This window comes from Nesoenas mayeri (assembly GCF_963082525.1).
Source record: "Nesoenas mayeri genome assembly, chromosome: 2".
Lineage (NCBI taxonomy): Eukaryota > Metazoa > Chordata > Aves > Columbiformes > Columbidae > Nesoenas > Nesoenas mayeri.
In genome coordinates, this window is record NC_137543.1 from 156940535 (window position 1) to 156961445 (window position 20911).

Consider the following 20911-nt stretch of genomic DNA (forward strand, 5'->3'; position numbering starts at 1 on the left):
GTCTAAATTTAAATTACAGAAGCCAGGAGGCTGCTAAAAGAAATCTTACTCTATTTCATGGATAGAATTTAAGTACCAGGAGCAGCGTTGTTTCATCATACATACAATGAGCAGTTTATTGGTAAGTTATTTAGAGTTTGTATATTTGGATAGATTTTCTCTTCAGGGTTTCCTAGTTTTCCACCTTGCCTGTATGTTACTAGAATGGTGCCCTATTTTGTAAAAAATCTCTATATAACCATCATTGTACAGTCTCTAGATTGAATTGCTACTGTATCACACATTTATAACATGTGGATGCCCTAGAAGAGTATAAAAGAGTAAAAACACTACATAAAAATTATTTAACAGTTGGGACATACAATGTGCTTTCTCTCATCCTTGTTAATACAAATCTACAATGAAATCAAGATTAGGTCTGGATTTCTTTGCTTGTTCTCACACAACTTTCTACTACAGTCTCTGTCACTTTAAAACCTGGGTTGGAAGGTTGCTTTCAATTTTTCCATCCCTGACACCAAAATAATTCACGATGAAGGCTTTTAAAATGTAAAACCTAAGACTTTCCATTTGATAGAAAGCCATTTTCAAAGGTTAAATAGCAATCTAGCTTCTTTTTCACAGCAGACAGAGACCTCTAAGTAGGAAAAATCACTTTCATACTCAGAAAATGTAATAGTTTTAGATTAGACTACCTTTTAACTATGACGTTCCCTACCTTTTCCATGGGAGATTTTCCTAAAAGTGAATTGAAGGAATGCAACACCAGGGATGAACACAGCAAGAACCAACCTTCCGGCACCCCCAGATTAACTGTGAGAACAGCTCTTCACAGAATAAGGATTGTAAGACTTTCTATGCAGGTTCCTCATTCAGATTTTCCCAGTCTGTCCTTTCCCTCCGCACTTCAGAAACCGTCACAGTGACACCTTTCAAAGTGGCCAAACTGTTAAGTAACTCAAGAAGTTTCCTGGCTTCTCAGACCACATCTTGTGATGTGGGAAGACAAACTGCAGAGCTGTCAGGCCACAGCAGAGAACCTTGTGCTGGAGCTGCTTACATCAGTCTGAAATGCTCTTCATTTACAGCCCAAGGAAAGAGAATGAGAGATGAGGCTGCTCAATTTCTGATTTGCTTTGCAAATCGTATAGAAGTATCATATTCTCAGTTTGTGGAAAAAAAATGTTTTTATATATATATACATACATATAATATATTCAGTTATTCCACCTCACAGACCTCAATTCTGTAGAGAGATGGATACCTGCAACTAGAAAAAGCACAATCAACCCCTTGCCATTGCTCCGGCAGCACTGACCCTTCTCATGAAGGGAATCGCACCAGGACAGCTTCTATTCTCATGTCTGAGCCATATGTGTCTGCTACTAAAAATACATGTCTACTGACATTTTTTAACAGTTGCATGTCCACCAAGAACCAGACGTTGCCAGTTCTCTACAGGCAATACAGCCATCAATAGCTGAAAGACTAAAGAAAGTAACTTTCCAAGCCCTAGTGTGAAGCTTTATCAAGACTTTTGTTTCAGAACACCTCTCAAGCAATTCAGACCACAGAAACAATATAGACAGATTTCTAACAGTGAGGCCTTTGCCACACTATGCAAAAAGACAAGCAGTATTTCAAAGATAGTTTTGCATCCATGGGTAGTCATTTAGGAAGCTTTAGGACAAAATAATTGCTTGTTTGAGGAAAAATAGAAGAAATCTAAAGAAAAAAAATGTTGACATAGAAAATTACCATATGCTCTGATGTTCTCACCTATCAGCTATGAAACTACATTCCTATTAGCACAAAAACATCTTTTCCCAACCTAGCAACTCTTTAGCACTGAAATTACAGAGCCTATATTAGTGGGATATGCAGGCTATTACTAGCACAAAGGTGGTTATCAAACCCATCATTAAGCCAAACATATTGACAGACTGGAAACAGACATCAATACACAGCTCAAAAGTGAAATTATTGGACAGATTTAATACAGAATAGGATAAGCCCCTTAAGGCTCTTGTGTAAGTATTCTCTAAAAGTGCATGTGTTTTCTTGACCTACCAGGATAGATACATCAAATTTGTGATTAAATGTGAGAAATTAAACTGAATTAGGTAATAGCAAGCAAAACGATTTCTAAGTAAAATAAACAAGTCAAGTATTGCCAGGTTAGGCATCTGCTTCTAGAACTACACACCCTGATACACTCTGAAGTGCTTCTGATTGTCCGTGCGTTACACAGAGCTTTACACCATGGAGGTGGAACCTTACTTGATCGGAGCAGTGGCTCCCTCAGGTCCTTCCAGTTCTGACAGAGGAACAAGATCCCACTTAAAGTGCAGGCCCCAGTTAAACCCTCCACGCACAACCGGCGAAGAGCTGTAGGTCAGCGTGTCAGCGCTGATGATGTCAATGACGGGGCACACCACAGTTCGCCGATCTTCTCTGATGGGGGTCAGCAGGGGTTGTAACCACATCTCGTTCACCTCGCAGTGACTGTCCAGGAACACCAGCACCTGCCCTGCAAATGCCAAATAACAGAAAACACGAAGATCCGTGGTGACACAGGCAATTATATCGGCAGCATCCTCAGTAGCCTGTGTAACAGAGGCAAAACACTGTCTGCACTCAAACACTGACAAACCAGGGACTGCACAGGGATTAGCTCAGTCACAAAGGCAGAAGGTAGATCCTGGCTGTTCACATTTAGCCATTAATCGCTCAAGAGGGCCACGATTTGCACTTCTTTAACAGAGTTTTATAGTCATCAAATGTTCTAGCCCAATTCAGCAAAGCTGCTGTACTTTAAATGAAGCGTCCCCAGAGCAGCGCTCAGTCAGGCACTTGGGCTGTTGCAGAGCAGCTCCTGAGCCCAAGAGGATGGATATGGGGCTGGATGAATTATCTCTATAACAAAGTTGGTTTTGTCCACTGACTGTAATCACCTTGGGCTCCCTTATATCGCACTTCAGCATCCATCCAGTCACTGTTGCACCTAAAATCTAGGGATTTTAAACGAAGCCATTCTGATGAGTTAATCTGCATTCAGCCATGATACAAGCCACAATATTTTGGCTCCTGAATAAAAAGGAATACAGAGCATCTCCCTATTTCATTAGCTCTGGGGTGTCTAACTCATTTTCACCGGGGACACATCAGCCTTGCAGTTGCCTTCAAAGGGCTGAATGTAATTTGTATGAATGTAACTACTCCTACATTTGCGATTCATAGCAGTTAAAAAGAAGAGTGAATGCCCTAAATGGACAAAGCCAAATTTTTAGACCAAGCAACACTCCAATCCCATCAGTTTACATGGGGATTATTTGCAATGGTCAGAGAGGACAGTTTGATCCATGAGAGACCTTCAGGCTCAGCTGGTCTAAAAAGTCATCTGAATTTTTATGACACAATAAATTTCATGTAACACTAGAATAATGTGGAAAAGACAGGAAAGAGTTTTAAAGAAAACAACTTAGAAACGTACAAATATAACGAGTCACCCATTAACAACAGACAGTATTTGAGGAGAAGGAAAAAGAAAAAAAAACAAGCAAACCACCAAAACACACACACAAAATCCAAAAAAACTAACAAAAAAACCCCCACACCACACAGACTCTGGCAGCTGAAAACGAAAGCAATAAAATGACTTAAAATTGCACTAACTCAAATGAATCCTAGCACAGCTTGGAAACCACAAGCACAATTTTCTCTCTGGGTTATGCCATTACAATGCTAATGAGTAAACACCAATTAAGAGACTTTATCTGCCACTCAAAATTATCTGAGAGAGTAGCACATACTTTCCCAGTCACCAAAGAATTTAACGGGGGAGCATATTATGATAAAAGGCGCACAGTGTACATAAAGCACCAAACATAGTTTTCCCAATTAACACTCAGTGCAACAACAGAAAACCTTGTATGAGAAATACTAGAATTAGATGGGTGAATTAGAAGCGAGATTAGTGTGTACGTTAATAAGGAAGAAGATTGTCATTTTAGAGTGGTAGTTTTCACATGAAACATGCAGAAAATATTCTGTGACCACAATACCTGGCGCAGATGGAGATATTCCCAAGGCAACAGATTTTCAGGGCAGGAACAGGGAAAATTCTACATTGCCTCACTATATTTTGTCAATTACTGGGTTTGTTTTAGTGTTTCACTGCCCCATTCAAAAAAAACCCAACTCATTTTATCAAAAGTAAACTGCCACAGCAAGGAAAAAAAACAACAGTTTGGAGAAGGTTTAAAACACACTTAAATTCAGCTCCAAATTTGTGAAGTCACTGCGTGGGTGACTTGAAAAAACGTCTCCCCTCTCTCACACGGCATAGATTTCCTGAAGTTAATTACAAACTATAAAAACAGTGGATTTATCACATCTACTCTTTATTTACATATAAGCAAGTACAGAGTCCTCCTTGCTTCCTTCTCATTGAGCAAGAGGAAAAACCCCAGGTGGGACTAATTCAGTAAAGCTTTGAGGTAATCCTGGAGAAAGCTTTATAGAGATCATGGTCAACTGCATGATGTAAACGTGTAAATCCACAGGTAATGGTAGTTAAGGTGGCCGATTATCATTATACAGGTATCACTGAAGACATTTTTTGTAGCTGTTTTTAATATAACAGCCAAAGATCAATGCAATTAACTCATTTCAAAGTCATTGATCTTTGGAAATTATTGCTAAAAGGTCTCTTGCCTAAGAGAGCATTATCCCAAATCTTTCTTCCCCTGCACTAAGTTGTGTAGCTCAGAACACAGCACGACACGCAAAGCCCTCACCTAAAGCAACCACAGGTCAAATATTCAACATATGAAAGAGCTGCACTATAGAAAGAAAAGTCACCCAATTAACACATGGGCAAAGTACGCAAAGAAAAGAGAAACAAGAAAGGTTACCTGTGGCATGAGAGGCTCCAATCATCCTTCCTCGAATCAAACCTTCCCGCTTCTCATTTCTTACCAATTTTGTGGTTTTTGGAAGCTGAGTTTTAACATATTGATCCAAGTCTTTCTTCAAGTCAGCTGAGAAAGGGAAAAACACAAGTTCAACAACAGGATGGAAATTGTGAAAGTTTTGCTTAAAGCCCCAAGATGTTCAACTCAAAACCAACCAAAACTTGACCAAAAAGCTCCTCCAACACAGCACAGCTTCAAAACAAGGGTATCAAAAGGAAGTCAGTCATCCCACATCCTACACCCGCCCACCAATTCCTGTGGCCTTTTTTTGTTGTTTTATTGGCCCATTTTCCTATTACCTGCCTTACTTTTCCCTGCTACATTGTGGAAATCCACACGGAGAAAGCAGATACGCATCCTGCACCAAAGAGGGTGATGGACCATGCGACTGGGCCTTCCACAGGGTGTGCTCCTGCTCAGAAACATCTACTTATATTTTCCCAACTATCTTTTTATGCATTGCCACTGTCTCACCTTTTGTTCTTAGCCTTGGTTTCCTGAATACAGACTGGATTGTTATCTTTGAGTTCTGTTTGCAAAGCCTTTAGTACAATATGACTCCAGTTCACTTGAACTACTAGATTCTATGCTAAAAGGAATTACTGCTGCTAAAAAAAGATACAATAAAAGGCACCACACAAAGAAATAGCATTTCCAAATTCATCTCATGGTGACTGTCATTTCCAGCACAAGTAATAAAAGCCCTTACACACTGGCAAGTGATTTAAAGCACTATGTTCCATACACTAAGGCAAACATTGACACCTTTAAGAAGCAGCATGAAGACACCTTTCACTATCTGTACCTGCTCAGCTGATACTGCGGCAGATACAACGTAAAATTCACTCACGGGTGGTTGCTTTTCTAAAATCCAAAAGGATCAAAGACACTTCTGGCAAGTATGTGCTTTGGAAGAAGAGCAAAATCCACTGAAATCTATAGGCACTACTGTAACTTAACTAACATCAACAGCAATTTTAACAGTAACAGTGGTTTCTAACATTAAAGCAAGACCACTGAAGAGAAGATAGACATATTAAGACTGAAGTAATGGAAAAACACGAGTTCACAAACTTATGGAGAAATAAAGAGGAACATAAAATGAGGGAGAACAACAAAAAGCCAGCGGAGATTACATAGAGAACCTTGGTACAGAGAGGCAGGCAGACAGACTTTCAACACAGGATCTGCAAAAATAAATATTATTATGCTGATGAATCTCAGTTCAAACATTAAAGTTGCTGTTAACAAGATTAAATGCCATAGGAACATATGTGGAAGCCAGAGCTATAACCTTCAGGGAGTACGAGAACTTTCAGGCAGGAAGACTGAAAAGGAGATTCCCAGAAGCAACTCCAGATGTTGAGACCTCGGCCTTTGTGCCGCAAGGCGGCATCATTGATCAAGAATTAGAAGGTACCACAGAGTAAACATGGTGGTAGAGAATATTCTAGGACAAAGAAAAGTCTCTGGAGAGATGCAGACTGGATTCATCTGGGCCACAGGAATTCTCTCCCTTGGTCTTGAATGTGACATAATATGCCAGAGACAACAGGAAAGATTTTAAGAAAGTCTCCTCGAAAGTTCATGAAATAAAGTCATCCCTAGGATGCTACCCAAATGAAATAATTAAGTAGGACAGAAGGATTTGAAATCCAAAATAAAACAGTGCTTGAATCATTCTTCACTCGATGTATCATAGCAAGGGAAAGACAGCGTACAACTGCAGAAAACAGAGGGATAGCACAAAGCAGAAAAGGTCAGTTACTAAACTCAGCACTTAGGGCAGATAATGCTGCAGGAAAGGACATACAAGAGGAAATAGTTTTGCATGTCCAATGGCATGTGCAAACATCTGAAAACATCTGTTCTTCAACCTCTTCTTCCATGTAGAATAAAACCTCCAGTGACAGTTTTCAACATGTCCTGTAGGCTGTTCCACAACAGGCAAAGCCTAAATCAGGAAGAAAGATGACATACTAGAAAAAGAAATCCTGCCTTGCAGCAAAGAAAACTCTAACAGTGGGCTCAGTTGAGTTGCTTAGCTAGTAAGACTGTGCAGGATTGAGTGTAAGAAGCTTTTTGAGGCAAAATCAGATGCAAAAACCCAAGTTCTGCACAACAGCACTGATGTGCAGTAGAGCTCCTATATTTAAAGCTGTAGAAATAGGCAGAATTTCAGCTAAGATATCTTTTCAGGAAATATGTAATTACAGAAAACAAATTAAAAAATCAAGGACATACAGAGTTTAAGCGATTTGCTGAAGCTCACATGATATCCGTGGCACAGCCAAAGTCTTTGTTTTCCTCAGTCACTAAAGCAGCTTTGCTTTTCTTCAGCAGTGAAACTCCATTCATTAAAATTAAGCAGCAGTGCAAACCAGTAGTACATCGTCATCGAGAGCAGTAATCCTCTGTATGACAATATCTCCTCCCATCTCCAGCTTCAAATCATGTTCATTTGAAGTCACAAAGGCAAAAGTAGCTACTTGAATGCTTTGAACCTAATTTGGCCTCTGAATTAGCAACAGACCAGAAGGGTGATAGTATTACTGCCTAAACACGGGCATTAACCAAGTGCACTACTGTGTTCCAAAGACTGAGTTTTGAAGTAAGCTTAGTCCTGAATACGACAGTTATGAAACTTTAAAACAACAAATTCCACAAGACACTTTGTAGCAAAGAGAACATATCGCTTCCAAAACACAAAACAGAATATTATGCATTCTTATCAGCAAGGGACAGAGTGTTTGATCTTCATTCTCTCCTGTATCTTAACACTTGATTTGACCTCAGAGAAATGAACTTGCTGCATAACGAGAGAATTTCATTCTACACTATACATTTCTAATCAGTCTCTTAGATCAAGAGAAACTTTAACACAGAAGCCAAACGATGAGATCAAGGGAACTAATTATATGCCCCCAAAAAAGTAAAAATCATTTAAAAAATGCAAAAAGTTGTAGACTTGTACAGGGGTGAGCAGAGAATGTGCACAGTCCCACTTGCAAGGTCTGCTACGCTAACACATTCCTCACCAGGCATTTTGCTTTTGAAGTGCCCAAACGCTTGAATTGCATGTCTGTCTTTGCCTTGTCCATCGTTTGAGAGAAAAATGCCAAAGCATCAATCTGTCATCACCAGTAAAGCAATTCTGCAAGGTTTACCCCTGCTGGGCCCCTCCACCAAGAGCCAGGGCTGGCTGCTCCCAGGGTGGCCACAAGAGGCTGTGAGAGAGCCAGGCACAGCCCTCCCAGCACAGGCTCAGCTCTGCTCCCAGCTCACCACCAGTCCCGAACGGTGAACAAGTACAAAAAACTCTGACGCACTGTTTCCACAGTGCCACATCAACTACGTGCAAGACCACAGCTGCATTCAGTTCCTTTCAGATGCATTCAGTTCGTATTGACACACAAAGTTTATGAAAAGATCAGCATAACCTGCTCTGAGCACCAGAACATCCCAAGCAAGCTACTGTTAAAAACAGCTAAACTATAAACTGCTTAATCACCCCCTCTGCAAATATACGCTCCTCATTGATTAGTTTCAAAACCTGTTTTGGAATGTCCCAGTCTGTATGGTACAAATCTCATCAGTAAAATGGCACCGGTGTCAGAGTGGGTGTCATCTTGGGTTTCTCAGAACATCACGCACCTGTACCAGCTGGCATTTTTTGGAGATGGACTGCAGTACAAATTGGTTTCGCATCATGGCTTCCACATTTTTATAATGATCGGTCAATAAAGCACAGGAAGAGACAGAAAGGTCAAGAAGTGTAAGTATCGATTGGATATTACTGAAAGGTTCTCTCACCCAATTCACTGTTGTCATCCACCAAAATTATTTCATGCAGAAGGTGCGCAGGAGTGCGGTCCAGGACACTGTGCACCGTGCGAAGCAGGGCAGAAAGAGCTTCATTGTAGAAACAGATGATAACACTGGCAGACGGCAGATCAGAAGGGTAGGACTTCTCTCTACATCTGCAAACAGAAATATAGTCATTATTTTCAGTGGGATTTCCAAAGGGCTAGATCACGAGTGAAACTCCATACATAACAAGTGATGTGTAGGAAGAAGTCCTAACTTGAACACAAAGAGCCCAGGCGTACAACATCTGTAGTAAGGCCCAGCATAGTAAACTACTCTCCATATAATACAGACATAATTAACATTGCTACTTTTTAGAAAACAAAGGATATGATGAACTTGGGTGGGAGTAAGAATCACAGATCCTCAAGACATAAAGAAATCATTTAGAGCTTGTTTCAGCTGTCAAAACTGTCTGGTAGCCTCAGGTAGCTCAGCCATGTACAGGAATAACAAATACAACATGAGGCCTACCAAAACCCCACAGTTTTAACGGCCAGCTGCTGGAGACCAGGCTGGATATCTCAGAATACCTCCAATGGTGCTAAACACCTATTCAGACAACCAAGGCTGGGATTCTGTCTGCAAATTAAGACACGTAAGTCTAGTCCCTGCTGTGAGCGGAGTTCAGACAGTGTTCAGCTCAACCTAAGGCTGACAAGTGCATTTTGTCAGCTGAAGAGCCCTGCATGCTCCATTAACTGCGTTGACTAACATGCAGCTATCTAAATTTCAGCATTTTAAACTGCAAGCTGAATCCCACTCAAAGCAGAAGGTCATTCATTCTTTCGCCTTATTTTTGAATTTTGTCCATACTTCTAGCAGGGTACAGCATCGCAGATTAATGCCATTTGAAGATGTCAGGCATGAGGGAATCCAATAAAAATAAGAAACTACAAATAAAAACCCAGAAGTACACAAGAAAAGTCTTCATTGACTTGGAATGAACTCAGCCTTGGGAGAGACATTTCAGCAAGTATGAGTCATTACATTTACCCACACCAGAGAAACCACTAGAAAAACAGATGCAGTTTTATTTATTTTTCAATTAAACATTGGGGTTTTTTTGTTCTTGTTATAGTGGTGGGATTTTTTTTCCCCATATGCAGACAGAACACTGAAAAAAAATCTGCTTTTTAACAGAAAGTATTCAGAGCAGTACAATCCAGATACCAAGCAAGGCCTTTAACAAACAGAGAGCCTTTGTCATCAGTCATTTATCTATCTTCCCCTCGGTAGGCTTACAACAAATGTGAAATGGTACATAAGGTGAAAGTCTCATTAACCTGGGCACCGGAACATTTAATGTTCGTCTTTCAAAGGTACCAAACACAATTATAGCATCTCTTCTGGTAGTTACAGTACTGAGTGTCTCAAAACGAAGCTTCAAAAATACTGTAGAATGTTTTAAGTAACTGAGTACACAGGTGGCGAGATGAAAGAGATACAAGATGTGTAATCCTAAGTATCGCTGAAAAGAAAGTTTGATTCTTAGGACTTTTCCACACCAACTTTTGTTTAAAGTATTATTTTTAGAATCTTGTTTCTATCCAAACAGCTGTCTGCCAATCCTACTATTCACAAAAATTAAGAGGATAAAAGTTTAAATCATTGTATATCTAATCTGTTTCTTTATTAAGCATTCTTAAAGTGAATTAAGAATTCGGAAAAAACCTTTGCTTTCAGGGGTAGCAGTGTTTCTTTTTTCATGAAGCCTGGTTTCCGTGGAGCTTTACCTTTCACATACCGTTCCAGCTGGCAAAAAAATTAGATCTCCAGAAACAGCATTCAGTCAAAAAGACAGAAGAGACCAAAGAAAATAAATCCTAACCTCAAGCACTTCTGTTTAAATAGCTGAAAAACCTGCCTTCAGCCACACAGAAGGCTGAAAGAGTACCCAACAGAAATGTAATCACAGAATCACAGAATGTCAGGGATTGGAAGGGACCTCGAAAGCTCATCCAGTGCAATCCCCCCATGGAGCAGGAACACCCAGATGAGGTTACACAGGAAGGTGTCCAGGCGGGTTGGAATGTCTGCAGAGAAGGAGACTCCACAACCTCCCTGGGCAGCCTGGGCCAGGCTCTGCCACCCTCACTGAGAAGAAGTTTCTTCTCAAATTTAAGTGGAAGCTTTTGTGTTCCAGTTTGAACCCATTACCCCTTGTCCTATCATTGGTTGTCACTGAGAAGAGCCTGGCTCCATCCTCCTGACACTCACCCTTTATATGTCTGTAAACATTAATGAGGTCACCCCTCAGTCTCCTCTTCTCCAAGCTCAAGAGCCCCATAAGGGAGATGCTCCACTCCCTTAATCATCTTTGTTGCCCTTTAATATCAAAAATGTTAAATGCTACATCAGGTATAATGCAAGTAACAAGTCCCTGAGCACATGAAATTTTACCACGTTCTCACCAAAAATTAGTACATACTTCACATCTCTTGTATCAGGCACCTCCCTGTGGTATCCCAGCCGATTACTGATAAGCATATTGAAAGCATGCTTCTGATAGCCCAAGTCCCTCACTTCTTGATCTTCCTCATTAAAAATCATTCCTGCAAAAGAAATATGCCAGGATCAGTTAACAGGCTCAAAAATATCCTTTGGGAACAGTCAAGGATGGAAATGTATGCTTTAACCTCCCCTGAGACCCATTATGCTCTTCAAAAATCCTTCTGGTTTTACAAAGTCTGTTTTTGTGCAACTATTTTCGTTATCCCTCACAAATATGTAGGACTTAGGAATAGCAGTGGCAGCTGTAATAAAATGAAATAATTCTCCAAAGACTGATGGTTCCATTGTGTTTATTGCCTTACCAGACACGCTTCCTTCACTTAAATGGCCTCGTAACTCTTAGCACCACCTAAAAATCCACATCAAACAAGCAACAGAGCATAGACTTGAGCACACAATGCATCAGCGTCTATCCATATAGACGAAGGGTCTGTAATGGGATTTTAGAGAGAAAATACATTTACAATGGTAGAAAACCCCTCACAATAGCAGCTCCAGTTTTATGCAGTTTTCACAAGTCTGCAGTAACATAAAAATAGCTATGAAAAAAACTCTGAACTTCGTGTTTATATCACCCGGAACTTTGACAGCAAGTAAAATTGCAACAGAGGTGCTTCTCCTTGACTATTTTAGCAGAAGCATCAACTGTTGCTAAGCATGGCATAGGCAGCAATTGCCGGTATAAATAAGTACAGTGCGAGAGGCCAAGGTCGAAATCCTCAATACCATCCTGCCTGCCTTCACTCAGTGCCACAGGCTTCTCTCCCACCGAGCCGTATACTCACCAGTGTGAACAAAAACAAAGTATTACGGTGCTTCACTCAACTATTCCACAGAGAAAATAGGGAGAGAAGGGAAGTGGTAGCCACCACTTGTATCTGGTAGCCACTTCTGCAGCAGTTCAGGTAGTGGAACAACGACGTTTTATTCTGGCTGCACAGAATGAGATGCATATGTCCTCACCAGCTCTTATCAAGCTACAGAGGCAATGTCACTGAAATTTCAGCACAAAAAGTGAGCAAGAATCATGTAATCTATCTCCTTCCTCCCTGCCTATCATGTGCATATGGTTCAAAATCTGCAGAAAATGACAAACAAGGGGGTTCCTCGTTCACATGCTACCATACATCCAGAAAAAACAGGTTTCGTAGAATCAGACTAATTCAGGTTGGAAGGGCCATCTGGTGTAATCCCCTGCTCAGAGCAGGTCCAACTAGATAAGGTTGTTCAGAACGTGTCCAGTTAGGTTTTGAAAGTCTCCAGTATCTCCAAGGGTGGAGATTCTACAACCTCATGTCCCTGTTCAAGCATTTGCCACCATCTCATAGAAAATGTTTTTCCTCTTATCTAACAGAAATCTCCTCTTATCATAATCCCATACACCTCAGAAAAGAGTCTGGCTCCATCTTCCATACAGCGTCCCGTTAAGTTGCTGTTGACAGCAATAAAATCTCACCCCTTAGCCTTCTCTGTAAGGCAGAAAAAACCCCAGTCCTCTCAGGCTCTCTTCATGCCTCATGTCCTCTAGTTTTCAACAGCTATGCGAAAGCAAGCTGAGCTCAAAGCCAGAGAAAACAAGATGGGTTGAAAAGCAAAACAGAAGAAAAGGTGATCAAAAATGTTTTGAAGCTTTCTTCCTTTCCAAATAAACACTCCTGGTTTGCCTTTGGAGCACAGCAGTGTCAGTACCAGTTGTGTTTCAGCAACAAAGTCGACCTACAGGTACAAGTTGACCTTCTGGAGGGAATTCTGTGCATTTACATTTCCCACCCCATGGCTTTTAGTCTTGAGCACAGCAGTGGCAGCGCAGCTGCACCATCAGACACCTCAGGAGCAGGTGCCTTGGCATTTGTGCAGGACCAAGTGCTGGGTACAGAGATATCTGGAAAAGACATGGGATACACCCACACAGAGTATCTTGTGGGGTGACTGACACTACCACGCTCGCGGATAAGTGCTCTCACTGTGGATATGTTGCATCCCGCAGGCAGGAACAAGGTTTGTTCACCGTGGCAATGCTGCTCTTCTGGCAGCGGTCGGTCCTCCTTTGAATCACAGGCATTTCCAAAGTCAGGTTTCCAGCCTGTCAGTTCAGACACCCGCCTCAGTCACATAATACTTGAATACTCAGTGCCGCAGTAACACTGTGCCACTGGGTCAACTTAAAACATGCAAAGTACAACCTTAAGAACCACTTACCAAATATTTCATTCTACAGTCTGTCCATAACCAACCACTGACTACTTTTTTCCTGATCTTCTGAATATAGACAAGGAGTGCTAACATTTTTAAAGCATTCTCAGGAAGAACAATATCCAAAATGCACGCAAAACGTCTGAAAGATTTCAGTACAAACAGCAGATAAAACTCCTTGGAAAACTAGGGCTTTGCAATTAAACATCAGTTTAGGCTTTACTTTAGTGTTATGTGGCTCTCCCAGGTTAAAAAAAAGACAAACTGCCATCTGGTAGGACAATTTGTATCTGGCTGTCATATGCCCAACTTCTTTTTTTTTTATGTTTTGGTTTATGAATTTATCACTGCCCTATGCTAGATAGACAGGAAGCCCTTTCCTGCAGCACCTGATCTAATTCTAACAGAGAACCAGCAGTCTTCTGATGATTCATGTAGAATTTATCCTGGCAGTATAATTCCCCTTGGCTTTCATCAGCCAAACCAGTCACTTGGTTTGAAGATCAAGGGACTTCCCAGTTAAAAAAGCCCAACTTCTTCTCTGGCCAGTACTGAATAGTTGGAAAGAAACGGCCACCTCTGGACTGGTCTTCATCTCACTTGGCTCTTGTGCTTTTTGCAGTGAACTGATAAACACTTGTAATGCCACAGGGCAACATCAATTAGCATTTTTCCTACATATTTACACAGGTCTAATGACCAACTCATGAACTGAAGTTTGGTAAAGTTCTATGAACTCTTGCAGCTGGTGGTCCAACATTCATCCATGGTAATGACAGAGCACTCAGTCATATATGAGTATAAAACTCATGGCTGGGAGGGTAACACCATAATTCTCAAAGCAGCACACACCAGTATCACAAGACTCAACATCTTCCTCCAGAATTAAAGCAAGTTTGCAGGCCAGCATGGACCATGCCTCAGTTTGCGTATCTGAACACAACAGCAGACATTAAGCTGTTAAGCGGTTAAATATAACAAGCATTTTAGTGTGGAATACAAACCCAAATCATCTCATTGATGAAATATGCTCCAATGAAACACACAGACCTTTGTTGGTACAAAGTAAGCAGGGTTTGGCCCTGACTGCTGTCATCTCAATAAATCTTTCATTGTAATCTGTCCCGCACACATTTTTTGTAGATTATTTCATACTCCGAGGATATCCTCCAAATCAATGGGTCTTCTTCATTGTCTGTTGTTATCAAGCTTCTTTTAATTACTGCATGTGAGTGGAGTTTCTTTGTGGCTAATAAAAGTTCATGTATTTGAGCCCAGTCAGCACAGGAGTAAGATATGAAACAAGTGTAGGCTCAGCCTTCCAAAACCAAGAACTACATCGAGGGTAGACACCTTGCTGTAATCCAGTCCATTAACACTTACACAGCACAGCTGCAAATGTTAGGAATAATATATTTTTGATTAAACACAACACGTCAAGTAATTCCTAATGAAGACAGCCAGTAGTACTACCCGTATTTTAACAAACAAAACTGCTTCAAATATACAATTTTCCCTTAGATCCTTTAAAAAACAAACAAACCAAGCTTACTATCTCATTTCTTCTACTGTTTTATTAATTTTGTCACCAGCACTGAAAATCACTTACCCATTTCAGGAGAGAATTCTACCTCCCCCTTAACTGGATCCTGGACATGATTTCCAAGAGCATTTCCTATCTTATTCTCTTTCTGTTGCAATTCAGGTATATGAACAGACCCCCGTGTAAAACGAGGGTAGAATTTTTTTGGAAACGGCCTCTGAGGTTCCAGCCCCTTGACGGGCACATTCTTGAAGGATTGGTTCTCTTCACTGAAGTTGAAATAAACAAAGAGCAGAAGCGTCCAGGTCACAGATGTGAAAAGGCACCCATAGCAGAAATAGCGAAGTGTGACACTTCCCATTGTAGACTTAGCATCGTTGAGAACCCATTCTCAATTACCTGAAAGAGAGAATACATATTTTGAGAGTGCTGCCTGTTACCTTGTCAGGTCTATACATTAGAAAATGCATTCTATGGATTGCTCTTCCATTAAATGATTTTTGGAATTTAAACTTGAAGCACAAACCTTAAGAATTAAATCCCTTTTCACTTTCCAGCTCAAAAAATAAACATGACCAGTTTGCACAATCCATGTAGATACTACTGCTTTAAAACATGAAGCAAACAATCACTAAGAGCCCAGTGACACACCACAATTAAATGTAAAAATGATAAATTTTTCCTCAGAATAGTGATAGAATTATCTCTCTTCCACAACAATACATTCCCATATGCCTGCATTCATTTAAACATACCACTGTTTTAACTAAATATACGGCACACAGGGAATTGATTCTTCACAGAATCACAGAATAGCTGAGGGTGGAAGAGGCCTCAATAGTTGAGGGTGGAAGGGACCTCTGGAGGTCACTTTATCCAACTCTTTTGCTCAAGCAGGGTCACCTTGAGCCAGTTGCCCAAGAGTATGCCCATACATGGCCATTTTTGTAGTTCAGTTCCCATCCTAAAGCATGAAATGAGAGAACACAGACTCAGAAAGCTACGTAGTTCAGTCCTTCTTGCCCCATGTTTAAGAACAGCCATCATGAACATCCCACGAATTCCAGAAATCATGGGGTGCAATTTAACAACATGCAGCACCAAGATAGTCACATTTACAGGTACGCTTCTCTGCAGAAAGAAAGGCAACAGAGATGGGGCAGGGAAAGAGCAAAAAGCTCCAAGGTTATTTACTGGGTTCCTGCAGGGTCTGCAGACTGCAGAAGAGCTTCTCTTCTTCCTGGAGATGCTCACCTAGAGCTGGAAGGAAACAACCCAGTCTGGAGTTTTACTTTATGCACCCATCCACTGACACAGCTTCCCCAAGCTCTACTCAAAATTCCTATTGTAAGCAAATCCCTCAAGTGGAGCATATGAAGCTGGTGGTAACACGCTATTTATGGCCCAAAAGAACCCGGTAAACTTTCTGGAGTTTCTCAAATCTAAAAAAGGCTAAAAAAAGAAAAAAACAAACCACCAAAAACTATGCAGCTCAGTTCCCAAAACTGAGAAAAACTCTAACTCAAAGAACTAGATTCATCATTATCTAACCACAACAAATTCTTTGCATAGTAACAGAAGGTCGGGAAAACATTTCATCACCTTTTAATGAACAAACCACTTGTTTTAAGAAAATAAAGTATTGGTGTAGGAGTCAAGGGTTTATGCGAATGCATTTTTCAGACTTCTCAAAAAGTCGGAAACTACCAGAAGTGTTCAGGTCAGCCTGGCAAAGAACAAATCACAACAACATCTATGAGTACAAACAGATTATTCCCTTCTCAATATGGAAAACTAATAAACAGAGGTGTTCATGATCCCGAAGAAACCTATAAAGATTCCACTTATTTTGGCAATGTAATTCTGAGTCTTGAGTGACTTGCATCCAAAAAGAATACATGTCAAAACTAAAGCTCACATTTCCCAGACTGCTGCAGGTTATTGTCTCCCTTCCAAAACTAAATATCCGCAAAGTAAAATAAAGCAAAAAACCCAAACCTCCTCAACAATAACTTACCCATCATTCTTACCATGTCAAACTCCCTCACTTCTGCAAGGCAACAATCTATGCAGCAGTTAAGCCCAAGGAGCTTAAAAAGGTCTTAAATGAGGTTTAAATCTCACACCGACCCTGTGCACACAGATGAATGTCATGCTCTGTGAAACAGGCTCTTTAACACTGTCACCCAGAAATCCTGCCACTTAACTGCAGGGCCAGGAAATTAGGCAACAAATGCTCTGGGGGCAGAAATTATTAACACCCTACCCGATTCTAGACAGCAGAATGCGTTTACCAGGGGAAGAGGTACAGACCACCAGCCTCCAATGCCTTATTCCCTGTGCAAACTGTGGCCAATGATCACAGCAAGGCAAAGCGAGGCTCAAAACAGCATGCAAGGCTGCAAAGGAGCAAGATCAGATAAACATCCTCAAGTTATAATAATTCTTCTTGCCAGACAGTCTGCAGACAATTAATACTTATCCATAAAAGAAGATCTGGGTGCTTGTCAGGGTTTTTTTGCACAGCCACAAGGAGGTCATTTGCTGTAAGACTTGTCCAAGCTTAATATACTGCTCCTTGAAACCTGCTGGAGTTGTTTTTCCATTCACTATGGTAACACAGACGCACAATCCTAACATCATGGCACATGCACTTGCATTGTGGAATGGAATTGTTCTAATAAGATAAAATTACTATAACAGAGGAGGAACTCTCTCATTTCAGAGCTGTTTAAGGATATATCTACACTGTAGCTTGCACAGGAAAACCAAAGATAACCCTTGTTGGCTCAGGTAACAGTAGGAAGAGAGTCATACAGAGCAGAATTCATCATGGACTAAGTATTTCCCCAGCTTCTTGCATGTCTTCCATACCTCAGAGTTCCACTTTGCTGCTGTGTGGCGCTTCAGGCATACTGAAGTTAAAGTTTGCTGTGACTGACACCAGGCACACTCAGATTAAAGAGGAAGAGATAAATTAGTAACTACCAGAGTAAAAAGATTGTTGTACACTCTTCCACCTCCAGAATGCCCTCTGCCCAGGCTCAAAGCACACTTGGGTACTGTTACAAATGCAACGAATGCAAACCTGAGCATAATATTTCCACATGCTCCTTGCTAAAGCAGAACTGTTTCACCTTCTTTTCCTCTCCTCTACCGTTTCGCAGTTTTCTAGAAGGATACAAAGGTTGAAATACTGCATTTAAATCAAATGACAGAACCTCCACAATGCAGAAAACTGGGCCCTTTCAGTAGCTTGCTATTCAACCAAGACATTTGGTAATACATTTGGCAGGAAAATACTGACTCGCTATTTTCTTTAATTACCAAATGTTTTGTTAGACACTTACTTTTGAAGGCAGAATGGAAAGAAATCAAACCCTGCCTATGAAAAGCACATTGAGGCTTATTAGTTTACTTTATTCACCAATGTATACGCATTTACACAACCACTGGCATATGGATTTCAACCACTTCTATCATGAAGGCAGCCGCAGAAGTCACAATCTGCGTCAGAGCTGCAGGCTCCGGTTTTGGACAATTTTAGGTTGACCATGACGTCTTATAGATGTGTTTGAGCAAAGAGGCCACAGTAGGTTTTTAAGTTCTAAGTAATGCCAGTCCTGCCAGGGACCTGCCCTGAGGAGCCAGGAAAACCTTTCCAGCCCTATAAACTTTTACTCATACGAAGTACAATCACATCAATACATCTCTGCTCCTTCTCAATATATCAAGAAACAAATATTTAAGCACGGAATGAAAATATAACCAGTTTGATCCATGGCAGAGGGAGGGAGGAGAGAACACTTCACTGGTCACAGGGACCCAGGGGGAAACACTCAGTTCAGAGGCAGCTGCTCGGCCCGCGGTTCTTACCTCATCCATCTCCCTGTCCACGACTTTCTTCTGCAAACCATCTAGATACCATGAATTAAAGCCCTATCCTGTCCAGATACCTTTGCTCTCCATTTCTGTGAAGTCTTCTCAGAAACATACTTTGTTAATTCACCCAGCAGCTGTCTGACTGCCTCTGCATGGTCACCATACCCTGATGATTGTCTTACACATCCATCCTCTCCCACTTGGTTCCTCCAAGCAGGATTTTAAAACTTTAGCAAAGTCAAACCGTTTGTTTTTTTTTTTTTCTTAAATTGAGACAAGCCGTTCCTAAGTACAGGAGATGCAAAGGATATGCCTTTCGAATCCAAAGTATTAGTATCTTCCTCAGCCCTCATACATGCTGCTGTGAGAAAAACAGATTATATATATTTTTAACTCAACAGCCCTAAAGCTCTGCTAATGCAAGCAGAGCGAGCAGGTTTGAACAGTCAGATAGAAACAACTTAAATCAAAAAAGCTGAATTGCATTATCCAGGTAATAATGTCAATGGGCTCATAATAATAATAATTTTCTCCTGTGCAATAAGTACAGCCACACTGAGTCCAGTCACCACTAAACTGCTATTTAGAGTTGAAACTAATTTCTATTTATTTATTCAAATGCAAACAAAAATTCTACTTGTCATTAAAAATAAAAATCTATTATTTAAACATATCAAAAAGAATTGTTTCATAATACAGTTCCTCACAGATTTTGCTGGTAATTTAGACAAGTCTTGAGGGGTCTATTGTGTTCCATCCCTTCACTTCTGAAAAATCAACACAGCTGCCAAAAGTAAGTTTCAAAGTAAGTTTCAAAAATATCTCAAACAATTCTCTCTCCCAAAAACACATGTAGTGAAGAACAACCAGAATGAACAGAAGACATCACCTCGGTAAAAGAGGAGCTTTCACAGCAAATAATAAATGAGAATACCTTGAAGTATTTTACAAGCATTCATTCCCATCAACACCCAAGTGATACAGCTGTTTGCATTGGTATCCTGAGGAACCCAGAGATACTTCAACATGACAAATATAAATCATTCAAGATGGCAGCATCTCCTACATCAGGAAAACACAATTCATTTGGAGGCAACTGGGGTGACCGAGAAAGGAAAAAGAAATTATCTTAGAAGCTGCCTCCATCAGCATCAGCACAAAATAGATCAAGAGCAAAAGGCACAGCTTCCTCAGAATTTCTAACCAAATACTCAGCCTTACTGTCTCTCTCGTTGCTCTGTTTTGATTGTCATATATTTATTGCCTGATAGTTTTCAGACTTTGGCAAAGCCTTGGAACTGAGTTTGCAGACCCAAATGCCAGAAATACCAAGAGTAAAATATTCTCTCTAATTTCCAGGAATTCCAGTACAGAAGTCTCAGTTCCTTACACAAGTAGTAAATAATTGATTTTTTAATTTTTTTTTTTGTTACGAGAACTGTAGAAGGTCAATATAAGTAACTTAGTAAAAGCCTCTGAAAGTCAATCAATAGCAAAGCTGAAAAAAACCAAAACCAACAACTTTCCAGGACCCTACCTGCCAGCCTCCAGCTTCAGTAATCACTGTGCAATATTGCTTTCTATGGTGCACCAGCTTCTTGTAGCTTCCTTACAACACCAGCATGACATTCATTTATACATTAAAACCACTAACATTTACATTCATTTAATAACTGGCGCAACAACGATACAACTCTGTTCTCCCAGACAGCCTGGGGGAGTTTGCAATTATAATAGCAACGTGGGCAGCTCTCATTAACACTGGTCCAATGTGTGAGCCTTAAATATTAGGGCAAGGAAGATGCTGAAGGGTGTGGAGCATCTCCCTTGTGAGGAAAGGCTGAGGGAGCTGAGGCTCTTGAGCTTGGAGAAGAGGAGACTGAGGGGTGACCTCACTAATGTTTATAAATATTTAAAGGATGAGTGTCAGGAGGAT

General features: G+C 40.6%; 1 protein-coding gene across 1 annotated transcript in view; it reads right to left on the reverse strand.

Moving 5' to 3' along the window:
• GALNT11 (polypeptide N-acetylgalactosaminyltransferase 11) overlaps window positions 1–15454 on the reverse strand; it is a gene marked incomplete at its 5' end in the record, with an annotated part of 35787 nt that extends 20333 nt beyond the window's left edge. Inside the window, 5 exons of the mRNA XM_080339011.1 lie at window positions 2281–2530; window positions 4917–5042; window positions 8790–8956; window positions 11275–11398; window positions 15160–15454. Of these exons, the coding sequence (XP_080195137.1) occupies window positions 2281–2530; window positions 4917–5042; window positions 8790–8956; window positions 11275–11398; window positions 15160–15454 (962 nt within the window). The remainder of the gene's footprint in view (window positions 1–2280; window positions 2531–4916; window positions 5043–8789; window positions 8957–11274; window positions 11399–15159) is intronic.
• Window positions 15455–20911: the final 5457 nt, after the last annotated feature.